An 11,816-nucleotide genomic window follows, 5' to 3' on the forward strand; every position below is an offset into this window, starting at 1 on the left:
GTGTCATATTTTAGATTCCACATATAAGTGGTATCATATGGTATTTTTTTCTTTGTGACTTACTTCACTTAGTATGATAATCTCTAGTTGTAAAAAGTATGGAACACTTCACGAATTTGTGTGTCATCCTTGTGCAGGCGCCAGGCTAATCTATTGTTCCAATTTTAGTATATGTGCTGCTGAAGTGAGCACTGTACTTTTTTTTTTAACATCTTTATTGGAGTATAATTGCTTTACAATGGTGTGTTTGTTTCTGCTTCATAACAAAGTGAATCAATTATACATATACAAATGTTGCCATATCTCTTCCCTCTTGCGTCTCCCTCCCTCCCACCCTCCCTATCCCACCCCTCTAGGTGGTCACAAAGCACCGAGCTGATCTCCCTGTGCTATGCAGATGCTTCCCACTAGCTATCTGTTTTATGTTTCGTAGTGTATATATGTCCATGCCACTCTCTCACTTTATCACAGCTTACCCTTCCCCCTCCCCATATCCTCAAGTCCATTCTCTAGTAGGTCTGTCTTTATTCCCGTCTTGCCCCTAGGTTCTTCATGACATTATTTTTTCCCCTTAGACTCCATATATATGTGTTAGCATACAGTATTTTTCTCTTTCAAAGACTTACTTCACTCTGTATGACAGACTCTAGGTCCATCCACCTCATTACAAATAGCTCAATTTCGTTTCTTTTTATGGCTGAGTAATATTCCATTGTATATATGTGCCACATCTTTATTCATTCATCTGTTGATGGGCACTTAGGTTGCTTCCATGTCCTGGCTATTGTAAATAGAGCTGCAATGATACATGACTCTTTTTGAATTATGGTTTTCTCAGAGTATATGCCCAGTAGTGGGATTGCTGGGTCGTATTGTAGTTCTATTTTTAGTTTTTTAAGGAACCTCCGTACTGTTCTCCATAGTGGCTGTATCAATTTACATTCCCACCAACAGTGCAAGAGGGTTCCCTTTTCTCCACACCCGGTACTTCTATTGTTAATAATACTAGTTGAGATTCACTTCTGAGTCTTTCTCTGAAAACTGGCCTTTTACTTTCACTGGTTCTTGTTTATTTCTTTAAATTTCTTTTAAAGAAGCTATGTTGCTTTTCCCCAATACTATGTAGCTTTATTCAGTGTCCTTCCTTCCCTCCTTCCAGTTAATTTATCCAGGCTGCTTAGGTTTAAAGAATTTTTAACTCTTTTAATTTTAACCTTTAATTTGTAGTTTTTGCTTGAATTTCCTGTCAGTATTATCTAAATTAAGGGAAGGAGTTAAGATTTTCATTTTTAAAAACAATGTATGCATAAAAACAATGTATGCATCATCAGTAGATTGCACTTGATTGAACCCCAGTGGCATTTATATTTTTGTTTTGGCCTTCAGTTGGATGTAGAGTGAAGGCTTTTATTGATACCCTTTTTACCAAACAGCATGCTTCTTAGGGTTAGTGATGTTTAAAAGCAAATAGAGCCTTATATTTGGGTACATACATGTTGGTTGGTGATCCTTTTGATGATCTTCAAAAATGATGTTTATCAGCTATTCCTTGAGAGAGAGCGAGCAGCACAGTTGGCAGAAAGTAAAACAGATGAATTGATCAAAGATGCTCCCACCACTCAGCATGATAAGAGTGGAGAGTGGCAAGAAACAAGTGGAGAAATACAGTGGGTATCAACTGAAAAGACTGATGGTACAGAAGAGAAACATAAGAAGGAGGAGGACGATGAAGAACTTGACCTCAATAAAGGTATATTTATTTTGACTGGTGTATTAAAAAAAGTAATGTGGTTTTTTTCCTGCAAGACTTTCTTTTAATTCGTGTGTTGTAATAATCTTGCTATTTTATGGCCTCTCTAGTTCAGTGCAGACAAGCTTTGCTTTTTCATAGTTCTTCTTCCTTGGCTTCCTAGCAGTGAGGAAGGTATATGTGCAGTGTGGGGGAGGTTTGCTTTTCCTCCCTGGTTCGTTCTTTACTCATCTGTAAAGAGAAGCAGCCAAATAATATGACCTCTAAAGGTTTTAGAGTTTTGAAATTTTGCCCGTATTTTAAATTGGGTTGTCTTTTTTTGTTGTTGTTGAGTTTTAAGAATTCTGTGTATTTTAGAGACTTGACTCTTATCAAGTACATGATTTGCAGGTAAATTCGGTGAGTTGTCTTCACTTTGTTGATGGTGAAGCTTTAAATTTGATGAAGTCTAACTTAATCTGTTTTTTATGTTGTCACTTGTGGTTTTGGTGTTGTGTCTAAGAAACCATTTCCTAACCCAAGGTCACAAAGATTTAGCCCTGTGTTTTCTTCTGAAAGTTTTATGGTTTTAGCTTTTAATTAAGGTCCCTCTTCCACTTGTGTTATTTTTTTGTTAATTTGTGTGGATATCCCATCTTCCTAGCACCATTTATTGATGTTCAGCAGTTGGTTTCCTGGGGGCGTTTGTTTTCTTGTGGGCTTTTTTTTGGAGGTGCTGTTACGGTTTTGTTTTAATACTTTCAGCCCTTCAGCATGCTGGCAAACACATGGAGGACTGCATTGTGGCCTCATACACAGCACTACTTCTCGGGTGTCTCTGCCAGGAGAGTCCAGTAAGTTCAGTGTTGTTTTATGTATCTTAAAAGGATTCCATTGCGATCACTTCACATCATTACCTAATTATTATTTATTTCCCCTCATGCTAAAAACATTTATATATTTGGTGAGCTTTAGAAGGTGCATTTCAAAGTAAGAGTATATTGGGTTTGATGAGTAAGTTCCAGATTGATGGAGGAATGATTTCACATGTCTTTGGTTGAAGTAAAAGAACATCATATAAAACCTGCACTCAGCTGACTTAAGGTGGAAAAGTCTAGCCTCAGTGATATCATCAAGGACTCATAATTTCTATTCTTAAACTCTGCTGTCCTCTGCATATTGTCTTATCCTTTGCTAGCTCTCTTCATGGCCCTATGCTGACTCTGGCTATGTGTCTCATCTAGTTAAATAATGTCCAGCAGAAGAACGTGGCCTCTTTGTTTCTTTGTAAGAGCAATGGTTTCTTTTCTCTAGGACCTCTCCACACCCACTGCAAAAAGTAGACTTCCCTTTACCTTGGCCAACATTAGCTCACATGATTTTGTTTGATCTACTCACTGGCCGGGAAAATGGGATTACTATGTGAGATTTAGATCATCATTATGTAACTATGAGAAGCATGTGAGTGTCTACACAATTGGGCTGGATCAGCACAAAAGTGGACAGGTTCTGGCTGTTCAGACAGTCTGCTTTAAAATCGGGGACATGTGGATTTTTTCTTTTTTTTTTTTAACATAAAGGCCCAGTAGAAGAGCCAAATTTACAAAAAAAGGAGTTGTTTTTTTCCCTTACAAGCAAGGGCATTCAGGACGCAAGAAAGAGTGGAGATGTATTGTATAGGAGGATTAGAAGAACATAATTATGATATGAAGGGCTTCTATCAGCCTACCCTTATTTCCTCATTTTTGCCATTGAGTTTTCTGCATTGCCCTGTATCTGTGTTAAGTCCTGTGCATTTTTCTGAATCCTTCTTGTTCATCTCTTCCATATTTATATTATAGACAGCTCAGATCTAAATGCACAGTAGCCCACTTCGTTGTGGCCTTTGCTGGCACAGCTGCTTTCAGGATCAAGACCAGAGTTCTTACTGTGGCTCTGGAGTCTCTGCAAATCTTTATTCCTTTTCCTGAATCCTTCAGCTCAGCTCTTTTCCTTATTTCCTTAAAATCCGGAGATTAAGGACAAATGAGAAACACATACCAAGCAAAGGGAAGGAGGAAGACTCCCCCCTCGCCCCCTCAAAAGAAAAAAACAATGGGTATGCTATTTAAATTTAAAGATTTTTAGGTATTGTATTTTGTATACACCTGGTTTCAATCATGTTCTTTCTTAAATAATCATTCTTAAAATTAATTATCAGGTGTGATTTATTTAGGGCCATCTTTCCCATGTTAATAATTTCCTATTTGTCTATTTCTCTCCTGTCTCTAAAGAGATAAGTTCCTTAGGTTGTAAACAATATTGTGAATTCATAGAGCCCAGGATGTCTTTGTTGCCTTGGGAATCATTATGATTATAACCCCAAAGAGCTAGCTGATGCCACAAAATCTGAAAGAAACTGGTTTGCCCAATGTTTAAGTGGAGGAGAGACAAGAAAGCAGGTGGTTATATGCAGTTAAGTGCTGCTTTATGGTAAAGGACAACATGCTTAGGAAGCCCAGGAGACTCTGGTGTCATTTTCCATTACCCACTATACATCTTGGTGCATTGCAATGGTCAGTCTTCTCTCTGGTCTTTCTGTCCTTGCTGCTCTCGACACTCTCCATTCCTGAAATCCTGCACACTGCCACCATAGCTGACTTCCTTAAGAGCACATCTGATCATGTAACTCCTCTCTCATCAGTCTTTCCTGACTCACCATCATTTAGGGAATGATGACTTTGTTTACTGTAAGACTCCAAACTTAAATGCTTCTCCAATTTTTCTTATTTTAAATTTTATTTTATTGAAGTATAGTTGATTCAATATTAAAATCTGTCATACCCTGTGGGTACTTTTTCTAAATTTCCCAAATAGGCCATGCCATTTCACACCTTTTCTTTTTATACCTGCTGCACACTATTTAAAAATAAATGCTCAGGGACTTCCCTGGTGGTCCAGTGGTAAAGAATCCACCTTTCAATGCAGGGGATACGGGTTCGATCCCTGGTCAGGGAACTAAGATCCCACATGCCATGCAGCGCGGCCAAAAAAAAAAAATTGCTCAGGCTCTCCTTCCTATGCCTCAGCTACTTTTTATGTTGTATTCTGTAGTGTGTTGATAGAAAAGGATTTGATTTGGGTTGTTGAGGGCTTTCACTCAAAATCTAGGATCTCATCATTTATTCTGAATGATAGAAGTACACTTTTCTATTGAGCACTCTTCATAGACAACATAGCCACTGTTCTTCCCACCACGGTGCTATCATGTCCCTTTCCTAGAAACTGGTTAAAGATGTCATTAAATCCAGCGTTCCTTTACCTCTGCAGTTAGTTACCATAGCTATTGCCCTTATAACATACTCTCCACTTTTCAGTATATTTAAAAAATATAAGTATTTTAAAGATTTTAGCTCCAAGATCTAACCCAGTAGCAGTTAAAGTTGGAAGGAGGGGATTGGTTGCAAATTTCCTAAGAGATAATACGTACTCTTTCCTCCCCTGCCTCCATCAACAAAAGTCAAATCGGAAGCTTCCCACTTCCTCCCCATCTTGTGGCCCAAAACTCGGGACAACATTTTTTTGTATGTGCTTTTTATTATAGGTGAGCCTCCTTAGAAGAGCTATGCTTAAAATGCTTAAAGCATTTAAAAAATATATTGAAATAAAACAGTTTTTAAAGCAGGCCATCTATTTTTCTTACAACAAATTGGTTTATATATAGTTTGGCTGCTTCTTGGTAATAATGGAGGGAAACATTTTAATCTTCTCTCCTGGCATTGCCTACATTTTCCTTCTCATAGATAATATTATATTATCTTTGGAAAGATACAGTTAATTCCTAGCCTACATAGGAACACTAAGAACTTTCTTTGATCTTTTTCTTTGTATTCCTAAGCAGCTTTTTGGATACATTCTAAGTCTGTACTCCTTCCCTCTCCCTCCATCTCCTTCCATCTCCACCACCCTTCACCCCCCCAACACACACATTCAACAGTGCATTTTGTTATTTCAGGCATCTTTCTGTGCATTTACAAAAGTAAACATGCACATGTTTCTTTGTAGCCTTTGTCAGCTTTACCTTTTTTCCTTTCTTTCTGAGAATGGGATAGAGTAGGGAATGGACACACACACTTACAGAATTAAGGAGTGTGGAAAAGGAAATCACATAGGTCCTTGAACTACTATCTACAAGGAGTTCAAGGACCTTGTAGAAGTTTGAAATAGGGTGTGTGTGCCAAAACCAACAACACAGTGCAAGGTTCAAGCTTATGGTTTGTGTCACCTGATCAATGTTTCCATGTTTCCTCAGATCAATGTGACCACTGTGCGTGAGTATCTGCCAGAAGGGGACTTTTCAATAATGACAGAGATGCTCAAAAAATTCCTGAGCTTCATGAATCTTACTGTAAGTGGCTTCTATTGCAGCTTCTGTGGTTTTAATTATGATACATTAATGACAGTAGAAATACAAATACTTGGCCATAGTGAATAGAAGCAAAAAAAAAGATTCTCTTAATAATTGTGTTCTGTTTCTTTAAGATAACTGAATTATTATGGCCAAATATATTGATACTGTATTATCAAAGCCACAGTTTAATCTGTTTTGATTCATAGTGTTTGTTTGGTTTAGTAAAGCTAAAGAATTTAAGCTCTTATTCAATACTTTTGAAAATTTGATAAATATTAATTGTTACTTCCTCTCCCCCCCCCCCCCCCCACCTCAAATCCTCCCCTTTTCAGTGTGCTGTTGGAACCACAGGCCAGAAATCTATCTCTAGAGTGATTGAATACTTGGAACATTGCTAGCTGCTTTACCTTTGCTTCAGGTGCTCGGTAATGCTGGAGCTATTCTTAGACAAAGAAAAGTCACGAAAGAAGTCCTTGAAGATATACCAAGAACATTCATCAGTATCATTCATATGTGGATTTTTAAGGCCACCTGATTTCTTCTTCGTCATGCATTCTGCATTTGCTAAATGACAGTTACTACATCAATCTGCAACTATCAAAAATGAGGGAAAAGGTTCAGGCTGTTAACAGTTCCACACAGTATTTAAACACACTTTGGCAGAATTTATACTCTCCCCTTGTTTTCTTGCTTTTATTCTGGGCAAGTTTTAAGGGGAAAATTTGTGCTGCTGTTAGTGCAACTGCTGTGTATGTTGAGCCACTGTTGTCATGCCAGCCAGGTGCAAAGGCAGCTTAGCTACTGAGGTATCGAATGTTCTGGGGACATTCTAGACAACAGCTTAGTTCCTTTTTCAGGCTCATTTGCTTTTGCTTTTTTGTTGAATGATTCCGATCGTAAATAAAGCTTTTAATAATTTTGTGAATTTTTTTTGTTGTTGTTCCCTGAACTACTGTCTATATTTAAAATTAGATGGAATCCAAAGACACAAGGGATTAATAGTATATTTTTTTATTCTTGATTTGGTTTGGGTTGTCAAAACTATTTTTCACCTTTGAGACCATGACCATATTCATTATCATATCATAATGAGTCATAGCTATAGACGCAAGAAAACAAATAACAGTTTGAGGGAATATAAGATGATGTGCCCTGTTAAAAGGATGAAGCAAAATAGACAAACCCAGGGTAGTTTACCCTTAATGTTAGGGGAGGCTCTTGAAACATGATTAAGTTTTGAGGGAGAACTCTCTAGATATATTTTCTAATGTTCAGTACAGTAAATATAAGTAAGCTAAAACACCAATGTAGAATTCATGTTTCCAGATAACATGTATATTCTTCTATAAGAGTGACAGGATCAAATGCATAAACGCAAAGCCTTAAATTGTTGGTTTAGAGAAGATCCTTTTTTTCATTCAGATTCTTTTAGTTCATAGAACAGTGTGTTGTTTGGAACACACAAAACACATTTTATGTATTTAATTTCACAACACTGCAAATTTTTATTATATTAATTATTGTTCAGACCACTGGTTAATACATTTTTTCTTTTTTCTTGATCAGGCCTGAATACAGGCTTTCCAGAGATTTCGTTTAATACATTAAAATACCTTTCAGGTAGTTATGTTTCTTCATTGGATTTGTAAAACTTGAAGCCATAAAAATATTAGTTTGGTGTGTATTGGGGAAAATAGCTGAAAGTCTAATTTTTACCCATTTAGACTTTGTTATTTCCTTGTATAAAGTGACAAATTGGGGCTCTTGGATCAGTGCCACCTGTAATGTTTTTTAATGCAGTGGCTGCCTTTTATTGTCTTCCTATTTTTGATAATGCAGATTGTTGGGAAATCTATAAGGAAGTAACTGATTCCAGTCAAATTGTTTTCTTCTTCCTCCTACCCACCCCAAACCCCACCCATCACCTTGTAAGAGCATAGTATGCCAGTGTAACTTGGGAAAGATTGAGGTTGTATTTGCCCTGAGTATAAAAGCTAGCTTAGCAAACTATTTTAAAAGCTTATTGGTAAATGATATCCATAAAATTGAATTAGTTAAATTATTTTAAAATACACTGATATTTATTACTCATTGGATTTAGGAAGAGATTTTTAGTGTTGATCAAACTGACTTGTGGCAGATGGTAAGGGGTATTATAAAACATTTGGATAAGAACAATCAGGGCGAACTACATTTTTCTGTTACACTGGTAATCATTTGAGAATTGATTTACCTCAGTGTTTAACAGTTTTTTTGTTTTGTTTTTTAAATAATAACTAATTGTCAAGCACTGATAGAGATGCAGATTTTGGTGGGGAGTGGTGGGGGAGAAATCACCTCACCAACCGCAGTGCATTTGTGTGTTTTTAACCCTCAGAGAACTCTGCATTTTAGGGTACTTGAGGCTGACTTGCAAATTAAAGTTTTAAAGTAACCTTTTTTTCCATTGTAAATATTTCTGTAAATACTATCAATCGGAAATTAGAAGGTAGAGTACTTTTTTGAATCCAATCCTATTTTTATTTTATACAGTATTTCTCAGCTGTGATCTTTGGAGCAAAAGCCAACGGCAGGAAAAAACTAGTTTGTACCAGTTTCATGAAGTATGTCTTTGGGTTTTTGTAAATAATTTTAACTCAAATAAAATTGCTACTTTCAATACACATGTTGTCTTTAACATAAATCTATTGAACTATTTTGGAGGAGGAAGTCTCACGAACTTGATATAGCCAACTAATGGGAAACATGATGTGTCACTTAAGTGAGTTTCACACTTTGAATATGCACATAAAAATTTAACCAATTTTTGTTAAACACTATATCTCCCCATGTTTTTAATAATACTCATCTGAATGTAATGTCAACTGAGCAGCTCACATATTAGGGATGGTAGTTTTCTGGTTAAGTAGTCATGCCCTCGGTGTGTTTATTAAGTTGCTTTAATCCTTTTGCTCCTCTGAATATGACCCAAGACTTCTTTGCGTTTGAGTTTTTAGAGCTGCTTTTTAGTTTTTCAGTTTTCTTCTTAGTTGACAGCCTTTAAGTTTCCTGTATTTACTCAAGTGGGTTCCTCAACCTCTCCTCAGTGCTTTTAACTACAAACCTAGATGAAAGGATCTGTCCTGGAAGTTCCCATCTACTTTCCCCTCTTACCCACATAGAGATAGTATATAACCTGTTTAAGAGTGCAGGCTAAGGATATAGAAAGATCGTAAAAAAAATGCATAAATTTTGAATATTAGTGATGTTTATGGACTTTGAATAAATTCCTGAACTTTTATTCTGTTTACTCAGCCAGAAATGGGGGATAGTACTTAACCTCAGTGTTGTGACAATTAAGATGGTACATGTGAAGCATTCAGTGTTTCAAACAGGTCTTGGTAAACAGTAGCTTTTATCAAACAATTTTGTTTTCACTCCATCAGGAAATGGAAGAACAAATGTGAAGAACAATTTTAAACACCTGGTATAATACCTTTTCATATCACTGTGGGTACTGGGTTTGGGTTACTTTAAAGGCAAATCTCTAAAATTGTTGTTTCAAAACATATTATTAATATCTTGGTAGTGACTAATAAAGCAGGGGAAAAATGGAATAAAATTAAGTAATCATTAAAATGTTTCAAATAAGATTTTTCCTTACATTAGAAGCAAGGACCAGAAGAAGTTTGCACAATTCACTGTCAGTTAATTGGTATCCTGATACTGGATGCATAGATAATTTCATACAGAAAGTTTTTAAACTGAAGAAAAAAATTGAATAAATACTGTTCAGTGTTTTGGTCAAACCTCTATTCCCTTAGCTTCTGTGTTTGCAATTTGAATACTCCAAAGGCCATGCACTGGCTCAAGGAGCAAAAATAGAAAACCATACCTGTACACCACCTAGATTAAAAGGACCTGTCTGCCAGAGTTGTATAACGGAGACTATGGGTAAATAGAACTATACTGTTACAAGGCTCAGAAATCTTAATGTAAAGTAGTGTAATACTTAGTAGACTGAAGTCAATTAAAGATGCCTGTTATAATGCCTAAAGCATCCAGTAAAAAGTAATGCAAAAAGATAACAGCTGGAGCCCCTTACAGGAATGGAAGTCAAACACTGGAAAATATTTGATTAACCAAAGGTAGGGAAAGAGTAGCAGTAACAAAAACTGATGAGAAAAATAGAAAACACATGTAAGTAAAAAGCAAAAACTGCTTTCCTCCTAAGACAGGAACAAGCCAAGGTTGTTCACTAAATCTAATGATACCAGTAATTATTTTAAATTATTTTAACACTCCAATTAAATCGCAGAGATTGTCAAATTGAAAAATGAAGAGTCACACAATAAACACAAATATACAAATAATTTCAAAGAAAATGGATATACAAATAGTTTCAAAGAAGATGGATGGGAAAAGATACATTGTGCAAGAATTAATCATAAGAAAATTGGAGTGATTAAAATCAGGCAAAGTAGACTTTTAAGACAAAGGAATATTAACAAGTCTAAAAAGCACTGCATAATGATTAGGGAAAGGGAAAAGTCTGTATCAGTAAGAAATAACAATTATGGCTATGCACCTAGCAGTAGAACTTTTAAAATGCACAGCAAAAACTGAAATTAAAGGGAGTGTCTACTGAAGAAAAACAGCCTAAAAGTTGTGAGTTAAGTTTTATTTGGGGACCTTACTGAGGACTATAGCCCGAGAGCTTCTCATATAGCTCTGAGGAACTCCTCCAAAGAGGTGAGGGTGGAGCCAGAACACATAGGAGTTTTTGCTGAAAAGAACATGTAGTCAAACATTGAAAGATTACTGCTGATCACAAAAACTTCAAGCTAATGGTTTTAGTGCTTTTCTGTGCATGGGAAGATGCAAGAGTCGGCTCACAAATCATTCCTTAGATATGCATCTTAACTACCTAGGGCCAGTATCCAGATCACAGAATCTTAACTTTTTTCTTCCATCCTGAATTCCCCTCAGGGTATGCCTTCGTGGTGGTGGGGAGAGGGGGTGTGCAGTGGCTGAGGGCAGGCAACATTCTTTTTCCACAGGAGAAATAGATATAGTCACAGTAACAGTTTGATATTTTAACACCTCTCAGGAATTGATATATTTTACAAATCTGTAAGAAAAGAAGAACTGAATGACAATATCAACTACCTTGACCTAACTGACATTTGTGGGACATTTACACTGAACCGTTTTTCCAATGCATGTGAAACCTTTACCAAGACAGACCACAGATGGTGGTCTCAGTGAATTTCAGATGACTGAAGCCTTGATCACAAGGAATTATATCAGAAGGCAATACAGTACAATATCTAGAACATAATATTTGAAAATTAAATACACTTCTAAATAACAGATCAGAAAGGAAAACTAGAAAAAAAATTGAACTAAATGACAAAATACAAAAAAAAATTTGTTGGATGCAGATAAAGCAGTGCTTAGAGGAAAATTAGCTTGAAGAAGCTAATTACTGGAAGAAGCTAGAAAAAGATGAGCAATTAAAGCCAAGTAAGTTGTTGAAGGAAAGAAGTCAAAACAAGAGCAGAACTCAATAAAATAAAAAAGACAAGCAATGGAGAAATTTTACCAAAGCCAAAATTTTGTTGTTTGAAAAGTTAATAGAATTGATAAACACTTAGCAAGACTAATCAAGAAAAAGGAAGTTACAAGTTACCAATGCCAGGAATGAAAGATGGAATA

General features: G+C 36.2%; 1 protein-coding gene across 2 annotated transcripts in view; it reads left to right on the top strand.

The window, feature by feature from the left end:
• Positions 1-9,187, top strand: part of WAPL (WAPL cohesin release factor) — a 77,860-nt gene extending 68,673 nt beyond the window's left edge. For both annotated transcript variants that reach the window (XM_079899405.1, XM_079899406.1), the window contains exons 16-19: positions 1,543-1,750; positions 2,495-2,583; positions 6,021-6,116; positions 6,452-9,187. In XM_079899405.1, the coding sequence (XP_079755531.1) occupies positions 1,543-1,750; positions 2,495-2,583; positions 6,021-6,116; positions 6,452-6,517 (459 nt within the window). In that variant the 3' untranslated portion in view covers positions 6,518-9,187. The remainder of the gene's footprint in view (positions 1-1,542; positions 1,751-2,494; positions 2,584-6,020; positions 6,117-6,451) is intronic.
• Positions 9,188-11,816: the final 2,629 nt, after the last annotated feature.

This window comes from Stenella coeruleoalba (genome assembly GCF_951394435.1).
Source record: "Stenella coeruleoalba genome assembly, chromosome: 16".
Classification (NCBI taxonomy): Eukaryota; Metazoa; Chordata; class Mammalia; order Artiodactyla; family Delphinidae; genus Stenella; species Stenella coeruleoalba.